General features: G+C 42.4%; 1 protein-coding gene across 15 annotated transcripts in view; it reads left to right on the forward strand.

Annotated features, from left to right (window-relative positions):
- The window catches only part of ARHGEF7 (Rho guanine nucleotide exchange factor 7), a 182388-nt gene that overhangs the window by 31300 nt on the left and 134741 nt on the right, over nt 1-16347 (forward strand). For 9 of the 15 annotated variants that reach the window (XM_032246239.1, XM_032246225.1, XM_032246228.1 and 6 more), the window contains exon 2: nt 4094-4180. The exons of 2 other annotated variants lie outside the window; for them this stretch is intronic. In XM_032246239.1, the coding sequence (XP_032102130.1) occupies nt 4094-4180 (87 nt within the window). Of the gene's footprint in view, nt 1-3795; nt 3912-4093; nt 4181-16347 lie in introns of those variants that run through there. 4 more of the 15 variants (XM_032246237.1, XM_032246238.1, XM_032246241.1 and 1 more) reach the window with 1 other exon arrangement.

Raw genomic sequence — 16347 nt, forward strand, 5'->3', positions numbered from 1 at the left:
CACAGTACTCACAGAGTACTATGAACATACTTTATACTGTATAGTGCAGTAATAACAAATAAAGTCCTGAAAAAAGCATTAAGAGTGAGCATTTAAAGTTTTATAAACATATTACCTAAAACCTTACTGTGGATGGAGCTGCAGGATGTGTGACGGTCAGTGCACTGTGGTTTACCCTATCTACCTTAGCTTGCCCCATGAAAATCAGAGGCTGATGGAACTTACTCTGCACAAGAGGAAGATGTCAATAAGGGCAGCACATTGTGATTTGGCAGAGCTACCTTAGGAGTTTGTCTTTTGCAACTTGTTGATGGTGTTGGCAACTCTCCCTCAAACTGGCTAGAAAAAATTGGTTCAGCCTTGTCTGCCTGGCTTTTCACCTCGAATCATTAAGTGTATCAGAATAAGGGATAAATGCAGTGGAAGTGAGGTGCTAAAATGTGAGGCTGTGTTCAAGCACAGGGTCACATTCTTCCATGTCATTGAAAACTTTTTCCAAGGCAGAATTCCATTTGGATATTTTGGCCACTGTGAGAGGGACAATTCTTGGAGTCGTAGGGTGACTTTCATTGCTGACTTTGCTGCCATGTTTTGCCATCTCATCCCAATCTTTGTGGTTTCTACTGCCTTCTCTAACAAAATTTCCTTCATGTCTTCTTTCTTCATGTCACTGAAACCTTCTCCACTTATCTGCCATGCAATATGCATTATGTTTTTGACATTTAAAAAAATATTTTCTGTAACCCCATCAAAGCCTTGAAGTTTTCACAGTCTGGCAAAACGTTTTTCCAGCAGTTATTGATAATAGCCTGCTTGATGCTGTCCCAGGCTGTGCCAACATAATCAATAACATTGCATATAGTGAGTGATTTCCAGTAGTCTATCATGGTGGCTTCCTCATTGGTGTCAAGAACCTCACAAGCTTTATTACAGAGTTCCCTCGTGTAGTGCGCCTTGAAAGTTTTATGCCCTGATTGAGGGGCTAGATGCGAGATGTAGTATTAGGGGCATGAAAAAAACTTCTATGCTGAGGTGAGCATTTTCACGTTCGTCATGGCAATGAACTGGGACATTCATTATCCAAAATTAGTAAGACCCAGAAAGCAAGGTTTTTGCCCTGGAGATACTGTTCAACTTCTGCAATGAGGCAGTGGTGGAACCAATCCCAGAATATTTCAGATGCCATCCATGCTTTTCTGTTCCACCTCCAACGGACTGGCACACAGTTCAGGTTTCTCCCTCCAAGCGCTGTGGGTTTTGGGCTCTGTACACCATTAGAGGTTTGCACTTAAAGTCACGCTTGGTGTTGGTGCACAATAGCAAGGTTGCATGGTCTCTGAATGCTTTAAAGCCAGGGTCTTGCATGGCCATTTGCAGTACATAGGTTTGTTTGCCAACATTCTTATAAAACAAGCCAGTCTCATCAGCATTGAAAACCTGCTCTTCAACATAACCCTTTTCATCTATAACACCTAGCAGGCATTTTAAAAATTCTTCCGCAGCCTCCTAATCTGTAGAACCTGCCTTGCCTGCAAGTTTAAAATTTGATTTCATGCTGTATTGCCTTTTGAAATGCGCCAGCCAGCCTGGACCAGCTGAGAAGGGTTTAACATTTTCCTGGCCTTGGGTAACATGGCTGTAAATTTCTTTGGCTTTCGGCCTCATAATACTGTCCACTACACTTTTTTTTTTTTAATTGATTGTCATCTCATGAATCCACCAATTTAGCTGCTTTTCCATCTTTTCCATAGCTTCGTCACACACTATAGATGTAACTTCAGCACTTTCTGGAGTAGCCTCATGTACAGATCGGCAGATCCCCATTTCCTTTTTGTGGATGTACCATACTGCTGATTCATTAACATTGAACTCATCGCCAACAGCACTATAACTCATGCCTGAACGAAGCTTATCTAACACGACACATCACAGCCTTCTTGTGATTAGGGACATTGGCCAGCATTTCAGCACTGCGCTTGGGGGCCATTTGAAACAGAGAAATCACCATGGGACAGCACAGAAGTCTGAAAAATGTGACACTAAGTAGACTGAGAAGGACATATGTTTACACAATGAGAACTAAAACAAGAAGGCAGAGCATGGCCTTGTTCAAGCTTAGCTGAGAAAATAAACACGAGGTGATCCAAAGTTTTCACTGTTCTGCATGTGTCCATATATGACTGAAAGTGCTTCTAGTATTGATTTTTGGTTACACATACTTTTTAGCAAGTAGCTGAGTTCACAGACTCTGAATGATGATTGACTACATTTGTAGAGGTCACTTGTCAAAAAAGATAGTTTGTTTCAAGCACAGATCATATGAGGATACAACTTTTTGGGTGAAGTGGAATGGAAATAAGTTAAAGGAGAAACATTTAATGTCTGACTTGTTCGGAAACTTTTTAGATGGAGAAATGGGTATCATATTCCTATTATATTTAGATTCTACTGGATATGATTTTTATAAAGGATGCAACAGTTTAATTTAAAAATGTCATCAGAATGGCAGAAATTACATCCTTGCAACTATTTAAAACTAAGAAGAAAAAATTTAGGTATTGCCTAGATATGTGATACATAACTTGAAAATTATTTTGAAGCGAGCGAAGAGAAAAACGGATTAGGAGGTAGCTTTGCTTTTGCCATTACACTGAAAAAGTGTTCAATTTTGATGGAAACATGTCAGCACTTGGTTGTAGGAATTTTTCAACTGTAGAAAGAAAAAAAGCCTCATTTCATCCCTTTTGGCATTTCTGAACACTTGGTTTTGATGTATAATTTTAAAACACCTGAGCACCATGAAATGAAACCACAGTATTCCTGAGAGTAGCCTGGTGAAATGTGATTTTTCTCTTCCAGTACAGAAGGACAAAAATGCCTTTAATGTCCTCAAATGCTAGACTTCTAGATGATGCATTAGTTTAAATGTCAACATTTAATGTCTTCACATATAGTTTGGAACAGAAATTTTCTTACAGTAAAATAATCCTTAAAGTTAAAAAAACAAACAACTTTTCGTATGCCTCAGGCTTCTTACAATTTTCTAGTAATTGGTACCGTTCCTGGTTTCCTTAGTTTCTTGCCGTGGGTAAGGTCCAAACACCTTACACGTGTTGCAGGTGGCCCTCCAAATTCTACCTTGGACTAAAGCACCAGGCAGTCCGTAGGCACCTTCCTGTGCTCCTCGACTGTGGTGGAGGCTCCGTAGGATACAATTTCTTCTCTGCTGACTTACTGGCTTTCATGTTAGCTGTCTATTTCGGTTAATCATTCATGAAGCACGGGGCTTATATTTGGAAAACGAAACCACTGCACCTTAACCCCAACAAGCATAATTTATGTTGCTTATTTTAAGTCATCGCATTAGAATAATAACTGCTCTCTCCATGAGCCTTGGCTTGAAAGAAGGGAAGAAATCCCAGGTTCACTCCCAACAATAAGAGGTTACTCAAGCCCCCCGAGTTCTCCGGGGCCCCTCTGGGCCGGGCTGCGTCGACTTGGGAAAGGCCGAGGACCTGGCGCCGAGAGGCGGCGGCATCTGCGCGCGGGGCCGAGCGGGTGCGCTGTGTCTGCGGGGCGAGGCCAAGAACCTGACGCAGGGAGGCAGCCGCCCGCGGGGTCGCGCCTAGTCGGCTGCGTCCACGGGACTGGGGCCGGGGCCGGGGCCGAAGACAGGGCAGGAGGAGGTGGCAGTAGCCGCGCGCGGGGCCGACCGACGGGCTGCTTCCACCCGACTCGCCGGGTAAGCGGCATCGGCTCCGTCTGCAGGAGCGAAGACCCGGCGCCAGCCGGAAGACGTCCCGCGCTGGCCAGCGGGGGCGCGGTCTGAAGACGTCACTTCCGGCACCGAGGCTGACTTCCTAGTGCGGGAAGGGGCAGAGATTGGTGCAGCCCCGGAGGAAGGAAAAAGGGTGAGGAGAAGCGGCGGCCGAGCGGGTCGGCGTCGGGGGCGGCGGGCTCGCTCCAGGCCGTCGGGGGCCCCCGCCAGCTTCGTCCGCTGTGTTGGGAGCGCGCGCCGTGGGCGTCGCTCGGCCTTGCGCGCGGCTTCCCCGCCGCCGGCCACGGCGCTCAGCGCTTGTGCTCTGTGTTGCAGGTCTACCCGGAGCCCCGGAGCGAGAGCGAGTGCCTGAGCAACATCCGCGAGTTCCTGCGCGGCTGCGGGGCCTCCCTGCGCCTGGAGGTGAGCGCGGGCGGCCGCAGGCCGAGGGAGGGGCCGGGAAGACAGGGGTGGACCGGGGGTGGGGGCCTCGCTCCGGCCCGACGTCTCCTCCGCGCCCAGGTCCCACCCTCCCCGGCCGCTCGGGGGTTCGGGATGCGTGGAGCGGGGCGTTGCGGGTCCGGGTAACGGCCGGGAGGAGGCGGCGCGCGGGCCTCCCCCAGGGCGGGGTGGAGTCCGCGTGTGGAACCCCAGACCTTGCCCTCGCTCCAGTGAGGAAGAGTGGTTCTGGGCGCTCGTGGTGCAGGTGACCATTCGTCAGGGCTGTGAACCGATTTCTTGGCACCTGCCTCAGCCCGAACTCTGCTTTTAGGGATTGTCATCCAGGGCTCGCGTGTAGGTCTGGATCAGGCCTTAGAATCCTCAGCAGGTGATCAGCCAAAGTCGTGCAGAAATAAAATGGGCCAACCCTCCGCCCGCTTCTCCCAGCCGCACTGCTTTCTCTGCTTTTTCTTTCTGAGACCAGAAATTCGGTGGTTTTTCTGTACCCCCAACTTAATGTTTAGGTTAAAGAATCCACATTAACCAGTATCTGAGGTTTAGAAAACATGCTTTCGGGGAACGTACTGGGCGGGGTCTCGATTCCCTGTTGCAAAATGTTGTCACTTGTCTAAACATTGTCGTCCCAGTCTTTCAGTGGCAGTTTCTGGGAATTTAACTCTTTCATTTGATTTTACTATTGTGATTCTTCCTACATTTGGGGTGACACTTTAAATACAGAAATCTAGCTTTGCTTTCCTTGGGATCTGCTTAAGTGGTTGCAGTCAGTCTTGTACTTAAGTCCTGCCTTTTATGTTGTTACTTTGTCACTCTTAACCTTAGTTTTCTTATCTGTAAACTGAGATGGGCAATATCAAGCTCCCAGGTGAGAGTACAGTTGGCCCTTCGTATCCAAGGTTACCCATCCGTGTTTTCAGCCAACCTTGGATTTAAAATATTGGAGGAGGGGGAAACTAATTAAAAAAAAAATACAGGCCGGGCGCGGTGGCTCAAGCCTGTAATCCCAGCACTTTGGGAGGCCGAGGCGGGTGGATCACGAGGTCAAGAGATCGAGACCATCCTGGTCAACATGGTGAAACCCCGTCTCTACTAAAAATACAAAAAATTAGCTGGGCATGGTGGCACGTGCCTGTAATCCCAGCTACTCAGGAGGCTGAGGCAGGAGAATTGCCTGAACCCAGGAGACAGAGGTTGCGGTGAGCCGAGATCGCGCCATTGCACTCCAGCCTGGGTAACGAGAGCAAAACTCCGTCTCAAAAAAAAAAAAAAAATACAGTATAACGATTATTTACATAGCATTTATAATGTACTGGGTAGTGTACATAACCTAGAGATGATTTAATGTTTACGAGACGATGCCATTTTATATAAAACACTTGAGCATCTGAGGGTTTTGATGTCCACGGGGATCCTGGAACCAACTCCCTGCTGATAAAATGGGACAACTGTGTATGAAAGCATCTTTGTAGAACCTGTTACGTAGGATAACCCAATTGAGGTTTCTCTCCCTGAAGTATAGTCTCTTGCTATAGGTTTCCCTTCCTGAAGTACAGTCTCTTGTTATAGGTTTCTCGGAAAACCTAGACGTCTGTGAGGGCAGGTTACATGGAAAGCTCATTTAATTGAAATTAGACATGTAGTAATTCATAGATTAAAGTATTACTGATGTTGTTAATGATTGTAGACACAAAGAAGTTTATTGTTAATATTTTATGTTCGTGAGGAAATTATTACACAAAAGTGGAAGTATTAGGGGACATTCCAAGAAACTTAGGGCTCTTTGCAAGGGGAAAAAGACATTGTTTCAATAGTCTTTCCGTTTGTTGTATCAGCTTTGTCATTTTGTAATCCAGCTGCCTTATTGGCTGTGATAATATGCCTTGCTAGTGGCAAGTTTTACTTTTTCTTGGCCTTTGTTGTGGGATTTTGTTATATTATTCTATCCTCTTGAAACTACTGAGTTTTGGTTATACTACCATACTTTTGAAGCTCAATTTGCACATTTAGGTTATCTGACTTTAGTGTAAGCCTTTTTAAGAAAGTTTTGTTTTAAAGTAAATTGAGGCCAGCACAGGGGCTTACACCTGTAATTCTAGCACTTTGGGAGGCTGAGGGGGACAGATCACATGAGCTCAGGAGTTTGAGACCAGGCGGGCCAACATGGTGAAACCCTGTCTCTACAAAAAAAACCCAAAAAACAAATAGCCCAGCATGGTAGTGCTCACCGGTAGTCCCAGCTACTCAGGAGGCTGAGGTGGGAGAATCGCTTGAATCCCAGATGTGGAGGTTGCAGTGAGCTGAGAGATTGCACCACTGCATTCCAGCCTGGGTGACAGAGCAAGACTCCATCTCCAAAAAAAAAAAAAAAAAAATTATTGTTTTTAGTTTTACAAAGGTTGCTCTTGACATTTTATGTAGTAACTTTTTTTTATAATTAAGAGTTTATTTAAAGGTTCTCTGGAAGAGAGTTTTCACTAACATATGCCAAGCATCTAGAACAGTGCTTGGCACGTAACAGGCTTTCAGTAAATATTTGTTACTCATAGAATGAGCTTGAAGTTGTAGTTGATAGCAAGTGTTTCATTTTAAAGAAAAAAAATTAGTTTTGACTTATTTTGTGCTATTTTTAAAGAGTAAATATCTCTTCCAGTAAATTTAAACAAGAGGCAAATGTTAGTATTCTTCAAGCTTAGTATGAGTTACACTTGCAATTACTTAGGAGATAATAAAAACAGAAATAGGAAAATAGCACATGAAAAACCTGATAAATCATTCAGTCACTGTGCTTTTTGGGAAGTTACCCTGAGAAGTCATTCTGTATGTATGCATCCAGCTCTGGCTTCCAGCCTTGTAGGTGGTGTGAAGGGATAGGGCTGGCCCCGAAGGACTTGGGGCCACAGCGCAGCAATTTCCCAGTGTTTGAGAATTGTTTAGCAAGTGAGGAGGGAAGAGCCTTGCACTTGTGAAATGTGTTCTAGGATTTACACATTTAATTTTCACAAAATTCTGAAAGGTGGGAAATGGATAAGAAATGATTTGAAATTACAGACACAAAACTTAAAACTGATAGCTTAAATTCTAGATTAGCTTTCATTCTATAGTTTTTTTTTTTTTTGTTTTTTTGAGACAGAGTCTCACTCTGTTGCCAGGCTGGAGCGCAGTGGTGAGATCTCGGCTCACTGCAACTTCTGCCTCCCCGGTTCAAGCGATCCTCTTGCCTCTGCCTCCTGAGTAGCTGGGACTACAGGTGCGTGTCACCACCCCCAGCTAATTTTTGTGTTTTTAATAGAGACAGTGAGGGTTTCACCATGTTGGTCAGGATGGTCTCAATCTCTTGACCTTGTGGTCCACCCGCCTCTGCCTTCCAGAATGCCGGGATTACAGGTGTAAGGCACTGGGCCCACCCAGCCTTTTGTTCTGTAGTCATAAATGTCAAGGTGCTTTTCTTCCAGGGGTTAGACTAAATTGTGTTTGTAACAGATTGTTTTTGGTGTATATACTTTCTTCTTTACTGTCAGTTTAAGCTTTGCTAAGATTTGTTAAAGGGAAAAAGGAACTAGGTTAATATATCAGCTATTTTGATGCGTGCTGTCTTTAATTACCTGTAGAAAATCAGATATCCGTCAGTTCTCATTATGAAAATATTTTTATAAATTGATTTTAAAGGAATATTGTGTGAATTGCATTTATTGGTAAGCTTTGAGAAGAACTAGGTTTTAAGTTGGAAGACTTTTATATTTGGAAAGTAAAGAAAATTTAGTGTTGGAAAGCAGTGCAACTTGGATGACTTCATTTTGTTGTCACTTTTTTACTTGGCATGCTTAAAATTTTTTTTTCCTCTTAGGGCACGAAAAAAACCTGGGCACACAATTTCTCTATATTTGTCTCTCAAAAGCAACCGAAATAATATTGTTAATAAGAATAATGATGATGATGGCTGGGCACAGTGGCTCATGCCTGCGATCCTAGCACTTTGGGAGGCTGAGGCCGGGGGATCACCTGAGGTTGGGAGTTTGAGAGCAGCCTGGCCAACATGGTGAAACCCCATCTCTGCTAATGGCACCACTGCCCTCCAGCCTGGACAACAGAGCAAAACTCCATCTCAAAAAAAAAAAAAAAAAAAAAAAAGAATGATGATGTTTGTAGAATTTCATGATGTAAGGTTATACCTGACCTTATTATCAAGTTAGCAAACCAAGCAAGTGATAGGACATTTCTTTGCACTTTCTTAAATAGCCATGGAGAAATTAAGAGTGATTTTTGTTTCTAGTTTTCTGTGCTGTTAATGCGGAATTCTGATTCCAGTGTTGTAGCTATGGTAGGGTGTTTATGTGTGAAAGATGTTTAAAAGAAAGATGTTTATTGTTCTCAATATTTAGTTATATTCATACATAATCGAAAAGTGTAATCTTGATGGATAATTTGATATTTATGAGGCTTTTTTGGTTAACAGTAGACTGTGAACTCACATACACTGTTACCATCACTGTTTGAAAGGAAAACAAAACATTTCAGATGAAACTGGGTGAGCCTGTTCTCATATTTGCTAAGAGGGAATAAAGCCAGTTTGTCAAGTGTAAGCAAACCACAGCTCTTTCTTCTCATAGACCATTTCTGGAATAGTTATGTTTGACATGATAGGGATGGAAACCCTAATATATGAATAATTGATCTTTCCAGCTCCTTGGCACACCAACTAATACTAAAATTATCTGCAGGTTTCACAGTTGCTGTTCATTTATTTAACTATTCTTCTGGAAAAGTGGAAATCATCCAAAGGCCCAGGTGGTTCAGAACAGAAATCTGCTCTTTTCTCATCCTCACCCTTGGAAATTTTTGGTTGGTTTTTTGGTCTCTGAGATCAACAGAGCATGAAATGTAGATCAGTAGTCACATAAAGCTTGCCTCACATCCGGTTTCTTTTCTTTAATTCTTATATTTTGTTTTTAAATTGACAAATAGTTATAGAGCGCAAGATTATGATATATGAATGCATTGTGGAATGATTTAAGTCAAGGGAATGAACATATCCATTACCTCACATATTTCTTATTTCTTTGTGGTAAGAATATTTAAAATCTAATCTTTTAACAATTTTGAAATATACTTTACGTTATTATTAACTAGTCACCTACTGTACAATAGATCACTAAAATTTATTCCTCCTGTCCAACTGCAATTTTGTGCCCTTTGACTAACGTCTTCCCTTTCCCTGTCTGGCTCCTTCCTGTTCCCTCATTCCCAACTCCCTCAGCATCTGGTAACCAGTATTCTCTGCTTCTGTGAGTTCAGGTTTTGAAACTTCTCATATAGGTGAGATCATGTAGTATTTGTCTTTCTGTGCCCTGCTTTCTCTTAGCATATTGTCCTCCAGGTTCATTCACTGTTGTTGCAAATAACAGCGTTTCCTTTTTTAAAAAGTCTGAATAATATCCTATTGTGTATATGTCTCACATTTTCTTTATTCTCTCATCTTTCAGTGGACGCTCAAATTGGTTTTACGTCTTGGCTGTTGTGAATTGTGCTGCCATGAAAATGGGAGTGCAGCCATCTCTTCAACATACTGATTTTAGTTTCTTTGTCTGTGTACCCAGTAGTGGGATTGCTGGATCATATGATAATTCTGTTTTTAGATTTTGAGGAATCTCCATACTGTTTTCCAGAATGGCTTTATGAATTTACATTCCCACCAACAACGTGCAAGTCTTATCTTTTCTCCACATCCTTGCCAACACCTGTTGGTTGTTTAATCTTTTTGGTAATAGCCATTCTAAGCCGTTCTACAGTGTGAGATGCTGTCATGATTTTAATGTGCATTTATCTGATGATTAGTGATGTTGAGCATTTTCTAATCTGTAGACCATTTGTATGTCTTTTGAGAAATGTCTGTTCAGGTCCATTGCTCATCATTCTTTAATCGGATTTTCTTTTTGGTTACTGAATATTTTCTATATTTTGTATATTAACCTCGTATCAGATGTATGGTTTGCAAATACTTGTCCATTTTGTTACTTGCATCTTCATTCTGTTGTTTCCTTTGCTGTGCATAAGGCTTTCAGTTTGATGAAATCTCATTTGTCTATTTTTGCCTTTGTTTTCTGTGCTTTTGGGGTCATATCCAAGAAATCATTGCCCAGACCAATGTCATGGAGCTTTCCATGGTGCTTACTTCTAGTAGTTTCATAGTTTCAGGTCTTAGATTAAGTTTTTAGTCCATTTCGAGTTGATTTTTGTATGTGATGTGAGACAAAGTTCCAATTTAATTCTTTTGCATGTAGATACCAGTTTGTCCGGCACCGTGTGTTGACGACTGTCCTTTCCCCATTGGGTGTTCTTGGTACCTTTGACAAAGATCTGTTGACTGTATTCCGTGAGTTTAATTCTCAGCTCTCTGTTCTGTTCTGTTGGTCTGTGTTCTGCTTTTATGCTAGTGTCATGCTGTTTTGGCTACTATAGCTTGGTAATAATACACTTTGAAATCAGGTAGTGTGATGCCTCCAGCTTTGTTCTTTCTGCTCAAGATTGCTTTAGCTCTTTTTTTTTTTTTTTTTTTTTTTTTTTGTGATTCCGTGTGAATTTCAGGATTGTTTTTCTGTTTCTGTGAAGAATACCATTAGAATTTTGATAGACATTGCGTTGAATCTGTGGATCACCTTGGGCAATGTGGATGTTTTAACAATACAGGGCGAGCTTGCTGATATGGTTGGCTGTGTCCCTACCCAAATCTCATCTTGAATTGTAATTCCCATGTAATCCTCAGACATGTGGGGATCATGGGATTTACAGTTCAAGATGAGATATGGAGTTAGAGATCAGCCTCCACAACATGACCAAACCTCATTTCTGCAAAAAAGGAAAATACAGAATTTTCTGTTGCGTAGTGCTGGATCCAGTGGAATCCTAGGAGATTGGATCATACGCGCAATTTCCCCCATACTGTTCTTGTGATAGTGAGTGAATTCTCTGGAGATCTAATGGCTTTATGAGGGGTTTCTTCCCCTTTGCGCCTCACTCTTCTCTGCCCTACTGCCCTGTGAAGAGGTGCTTTTCCCCATGATTGTAAGTTTCCTGTGGCCTCCCAGCCATGCGGAACTGTGAGTCATTTAAACTTCCTTTCTTTATAAATTACCCAGTCTCGGGTATGTCTTTTAACAGTGTGAACATGGACTAATGTACATGCCAAACCTGAAAATCCAAAATGCCCCCAAATCTGAAACTCTTTGAGCACGAATGTGACACTCAAAGGAAATGCTCATTATAATCTTTTGGATTTTTGGGATTTGGGATACTCAACTGGTAAGAATAATGAAAATATCCTCATCTGAAATACAAAACACTTCTGGCCTCAGAAGTGTCACTTCTGAGAATGTGTACATGATGCTGAGTAGCACAAAGCACGCTTGTGGCGTGGGTGCCGAATGGTCAGCTCAGCACACTCACAGCTAGTAATTGTGACTTTGATCTTCAGCCGATTTCTCCTTTCTTGACTCTCAGGGTTATTGCCCCCTCCTGGCAGCTGCCCACCATTATCAGGTATTTGTTTTGTGGGGGATGGTGTGGGGGGAAGGAATGTAGTTTCCGGCTTGAACCCATTTGTTGGATTGCTGTCCTGCGCTGCCACTGGCCAGCTGTGCCATCTGCAAAATGGAAATCACATGTGCTTGCTCTTTGTGTTGGTCATGAGGATTACATGAATTCATGCAAAACTCTTAGAACAGTGCCTGGTAAGTAGGACGTGACAAAGAGACATTAGCTGTTATGATCATTTTCATTATTCTTTCATGTAGTTGGAGCCATGTGGTATATTTTTAAAAATCTTTACCCAGGGTTCCATATTCAATTTATAATCTTCAGTAAATAGAGCTAGGTAAGAAGAAAACAGAGAAGTTGTATAATGCTACCATCTAGAGACATCAGTGTTAAAATTAGTATTTCTTTTTTGGTCGTTTTTTAAAAACTGTTCCAAGTATGTAAATATACTTTAAAAATAACCGTGACATCATAGATACATATAATGTTTTATAACACACTTTAACTTGATACAGTAAGACTTTTCTCATGTTAAATATTTATTTTACTACTGATTTTAATGACTGCCTCTTAGTTCCTGATAATAATCCTCAGTTTTGGACATAGAGGTGGATTCTAAGTTTTCATGGTTGTGAATGGTGAACTAGGTGATGGACATTTCTGTACCACACCCATAATCTTTGATTTTCTTTGTAGGATAAATTTCCTGATTTTAAAATAAAAGCCAAAGGTGGGGACATTCAAAGATTTTGAACACCTGCCACTGTACGGCCTCCAGAGGACTTTTGCCAGTAGCAGTACATGAGAGTACTCCTTACTGCCCTGTGGCTGTCCTGTGACTGTCTTGTATCTATTATGTATTTTCTTTCTCTTAGGAAGATGGAAAACCTGTTATGGATTAACATTTTGGCTTTTCTTTCTTATATCTTGCTCAGTCCTTTACATTTCTGAGGACATTGCAAACTAACATAAATGTAAGGCACTCAGTATTTCCTGCATTAGACTTTTGAAAGAGGATATGAGAGAAAAGCTGCTAGAATGGGAAATAAAAGTTGAAAACCCCAGAAACTTGCAGTGTTATCAGCTGTTGCACAAGTAACCTGGCATGACACTGGGTGGGACGTTCTTTGGCCACTCTGTACAAGCTGGAGCTCTGGCTGTAAATGAAGCTTGAGGCTGTCTGCACAGGTGAGAGGGCAGGTTTTCATTTTCTCACTTGACTGTCGAGAGAATTCGAAAGGAGTTCATTCAGGTGGGCAGTCCAGCATTGTAAGGAGCTGGCATAATTTAGTGAGTGAGAGGTTTTGGAAAAGAAACTACCCTGCCTATTTCTAAAACACTCATCTTCCCTGTGTCTTTCTGAAGGACAAATTCTTTTATTATGCTGCTTTGCCTAATGCTCAGTTCTCTTTTAGATTTTTTTTTAGCCAAGATTGTGATTAGGATTTTGTCCACAAGAATAGTGAAAAATATTAATACTTTTTAAAAGAATTAAAACATGGGGACCACTTATTGAAACTCAAAGTAAATCTGTAGTCTCTTTGTGATGAGATGCCCAACAGAGTGTTGTCTTTGTTCTAGATTCAGAGAGATGAGGAGGCAAACTGTTTACTCAAACTTCTCATTGAAGGGGTTTATGAAGCACCGAAGATATGTTTGAGGCATTCATTTTAGCTGGGCATCTTCTGTACTGTTGATACTGAGCATGAAACGGCTGGTCACAACATAGTGTTTATTGACTGATTTATTGAAGAAACTCTTGAAGTCAGTTTATTCCTATGTAGAACTTTAGGAAGTTAAGTAAAAAAATGATTGTTTGGGAGAAAAAACATTCCCTGAACATTTTGTAGGTAAAGACAGTTTCATTCAGATACTGTAGTTGTGTTTTAATTTTACCTGGCAAGAAGTATCGGAGGTGGCCTTCTGTCTTGTACCTTAGTGCCTTGCTGTACTGTCTGGCTGGGTGAACACAAAGTGTTCCTGTGTATCCATGCTGCTTTTCTAGTGTACAAAACTAGACTTTCCCCTTCATTTCAGATGTTTGGAATGTCTAATTGTCTAGATCAGCACTATTCGATAGAAATATATTGGGAACCATAGATGTGATTTTAAATTTTTTAGTAACTGTATTTAAGAAGTGAAATTAAGTTATTTTATTTTGTTTTATTTTTTGAGACGGAGTTTCGCTGTTGTTACCAAGGCTGGAGTGCAATGGCATAATCTTGGCTCACCGCAATCTCCACCTCCTGGGTTCAAGCAATTCTCCCACCTCAGCCTCCGGAGTAGCTGGGACTACAGGCATGTGCCACCATGCCCAGCTAATTTTTGTATTTTTAGTAGAGATGGGGTTTCACCATGTTGACCAGGATGGTCTCGATCTCTTGACCTCGTGATCCACCCGCCTCGGCCTCCCAAAGTGCTGGGATTATAGGCGTGAGCCACTGCGCCCAGCCAAAATCAAGTTAACTTTATTTTTCATTTGTAAAATTTTATTTATTTAGTTATTTATTTATTTTTGAGACGGGATTTTGCTCTGTTACCCAGACTGGAGTACAGTGGTGTGATCACAGCTCACTGCAGCCCCCACCTCCCAAGTAGCTGAGACTACAGGCATGTGCTACCATGCCTGGCTAATTTTTGTATTTTTTTTATAGAGATGAGGTTTTGCCATGTTGCCCAGGCTGATCTCTAACTCATGGGCTCGAGCAGTCTACCCACCTTGGCCTCCCAGAGTGCTGGGATTATAGGCATGAGCTGCTGTGCCTGGCCTAAAGTTAATTTTAAATAATGCATTCTATTTAACCCAGTGTATCCATAAAATTATTTCAACAAGTAGTTGATACATACATATTAATGATGTATTTTAGTTTCTTCACATTGAGTCTATAAATCTGGTTGGAATTCGTTACGGCCACAGCACATCTCGGTTTGTGTTAGCACACTTCAGTTGCTCGGCAGCCTGCCTGCGAGTGGCTCCTGTATTGCATGTTGCGTTGAGATTATTTAAATGGCTGGAGAAATACAGTCATCTTTGAAATGAAATGTGACCAACGTTTGTTGAGAGCAAATTGTGTGCCTAGGCATTTTGCATGTACTGTTTTGTTTACACCTCACAATTCCCTGCAGAGAAGGTGGCAGTGTCCCACTTAGCAGATGAGGAGGCTGAGACTTGAAGTCATTCAGAGGTCTCAGTCCCATCTCAGCCAGTGAAGAGTCAGAATTTGGACTCAGATTCACCTGCTCCACCGGCTGGGTTCTTCATACAAGCATGCTGCTGCATGGCGTGGCATTAGGTGAGGTATTTAACAACAGCAAGGCAATACTCTTAGGCTGACTCCTGGCAAGGCCCATGGGCAAGTTCTCAGGAGAACTTACCTGGCGACAGGGTCTGCCTTGTGGGCGTGCGACTAGTGTTGTCACACAGGGTTCTGTGCTTGGTTTCATGCTCTGCTGTTTTCACCGGAAACTCTTAAGAATTTTTTGACAAGGAGCTTTGCATTCCCAATTCATGCTGGACCCTGCACTTGTGTACTTGGTCCAGCCTGCTGCTGCATTCTTAGAGGTCTGATCAATAACAGCATTAAGCAGCATTTTCTGAGTGCTTATTGTGGCCCAGGCCCTGTTGAGAAGTGTGTGTTCACCCAGTCTAAAAGCAGCTGTCTCAAGTTGGTGTCATGATTTTCCTCACACCACTGCGTCCCTGACCCCAAGCGACCGGAATTGAGATAAGAATAACCCTCAACAATCCTTGCTATTAAACAATTGCTTGCTTAAGTACATCCTCCTGATAGGAAGTTAAGATAATTTGTCATGTCTTACGCGTTAAAAATTGCCACAGCTTCCTAGGCGGCCACCATTTCACTTGTCGGTAATAAAGACCCGTGATAATACTGGCTGTGGGTTTTGTTTTTCTGAAGGATCCTTTTGGGAATCTCGTGTTGGCGTGCATGGTGAAAAGATGGGAAGTTAGAGTCAGTTTGAACTTACTGGTCAGAGAACATGTTGGTGGTAAATGGAGGGGAAGAGCCTCTCCGAGGAATTGGAGAGAACTTTCTACTCACGTTACATCTAACTAGCCATAGGATGGGTGTTGGGACCGTATCCTTGTAAGGTTCCTTCAAAGCCAGAGTTGTGTTAGTCAGTGATGCTGCTACTTCCTAGAGGAGCTACCAGTTTAGTAATAGGACTTAGCCCCAGATTCTGATCTGCCTTCTTGGCCCTTGACATGGAGCACAGATCACTTAGTAGGTGTTCGTGCCTGGCCCAGGTGGGCAGCTGTGTAAGTCCTTCCAGTGCAGCTGGTCAGTCGGTCTCACCCAAGGGTGTGTCCATGGTATCTTGGCTAGTTGTTCAGCAAGAACTGGCAGCACTTCACACATAGTAGTGAGGCTGTTTTGCCGCCATGAAAGTGCAGTTCAGTTTTGCTTAAGGTGAAAATATTAAGTTTCTGTGTACTCTCTTGCTACCCACAGTGAGGAGGCTTGGAGGAAAATGTGTGACATGAGATCCCTGGGGGTGTTTGGGCAGATGGGGGAAGGGATGTGATGTGAGTTTTAACAGGATTATTTTGGCTGCTGTTTTGAGTATAGACTGCAAGACTC

Source organism: Sapajus apella, unplaced genomic scaffold, assembly GCF_009761245.1.
Source record: "Sapajus apella isolate SASKATOON/1434 unplaced genomic scaffold, GSC_monkey_1.0 scaffold60, whole genome shotgun sequence".
Classification (NCBI taxonomy): Eukaryota; Metazoa; Chordata; class Mammalia; order Primates; family Cebidae; genus Sapajus; species Sapajus apella.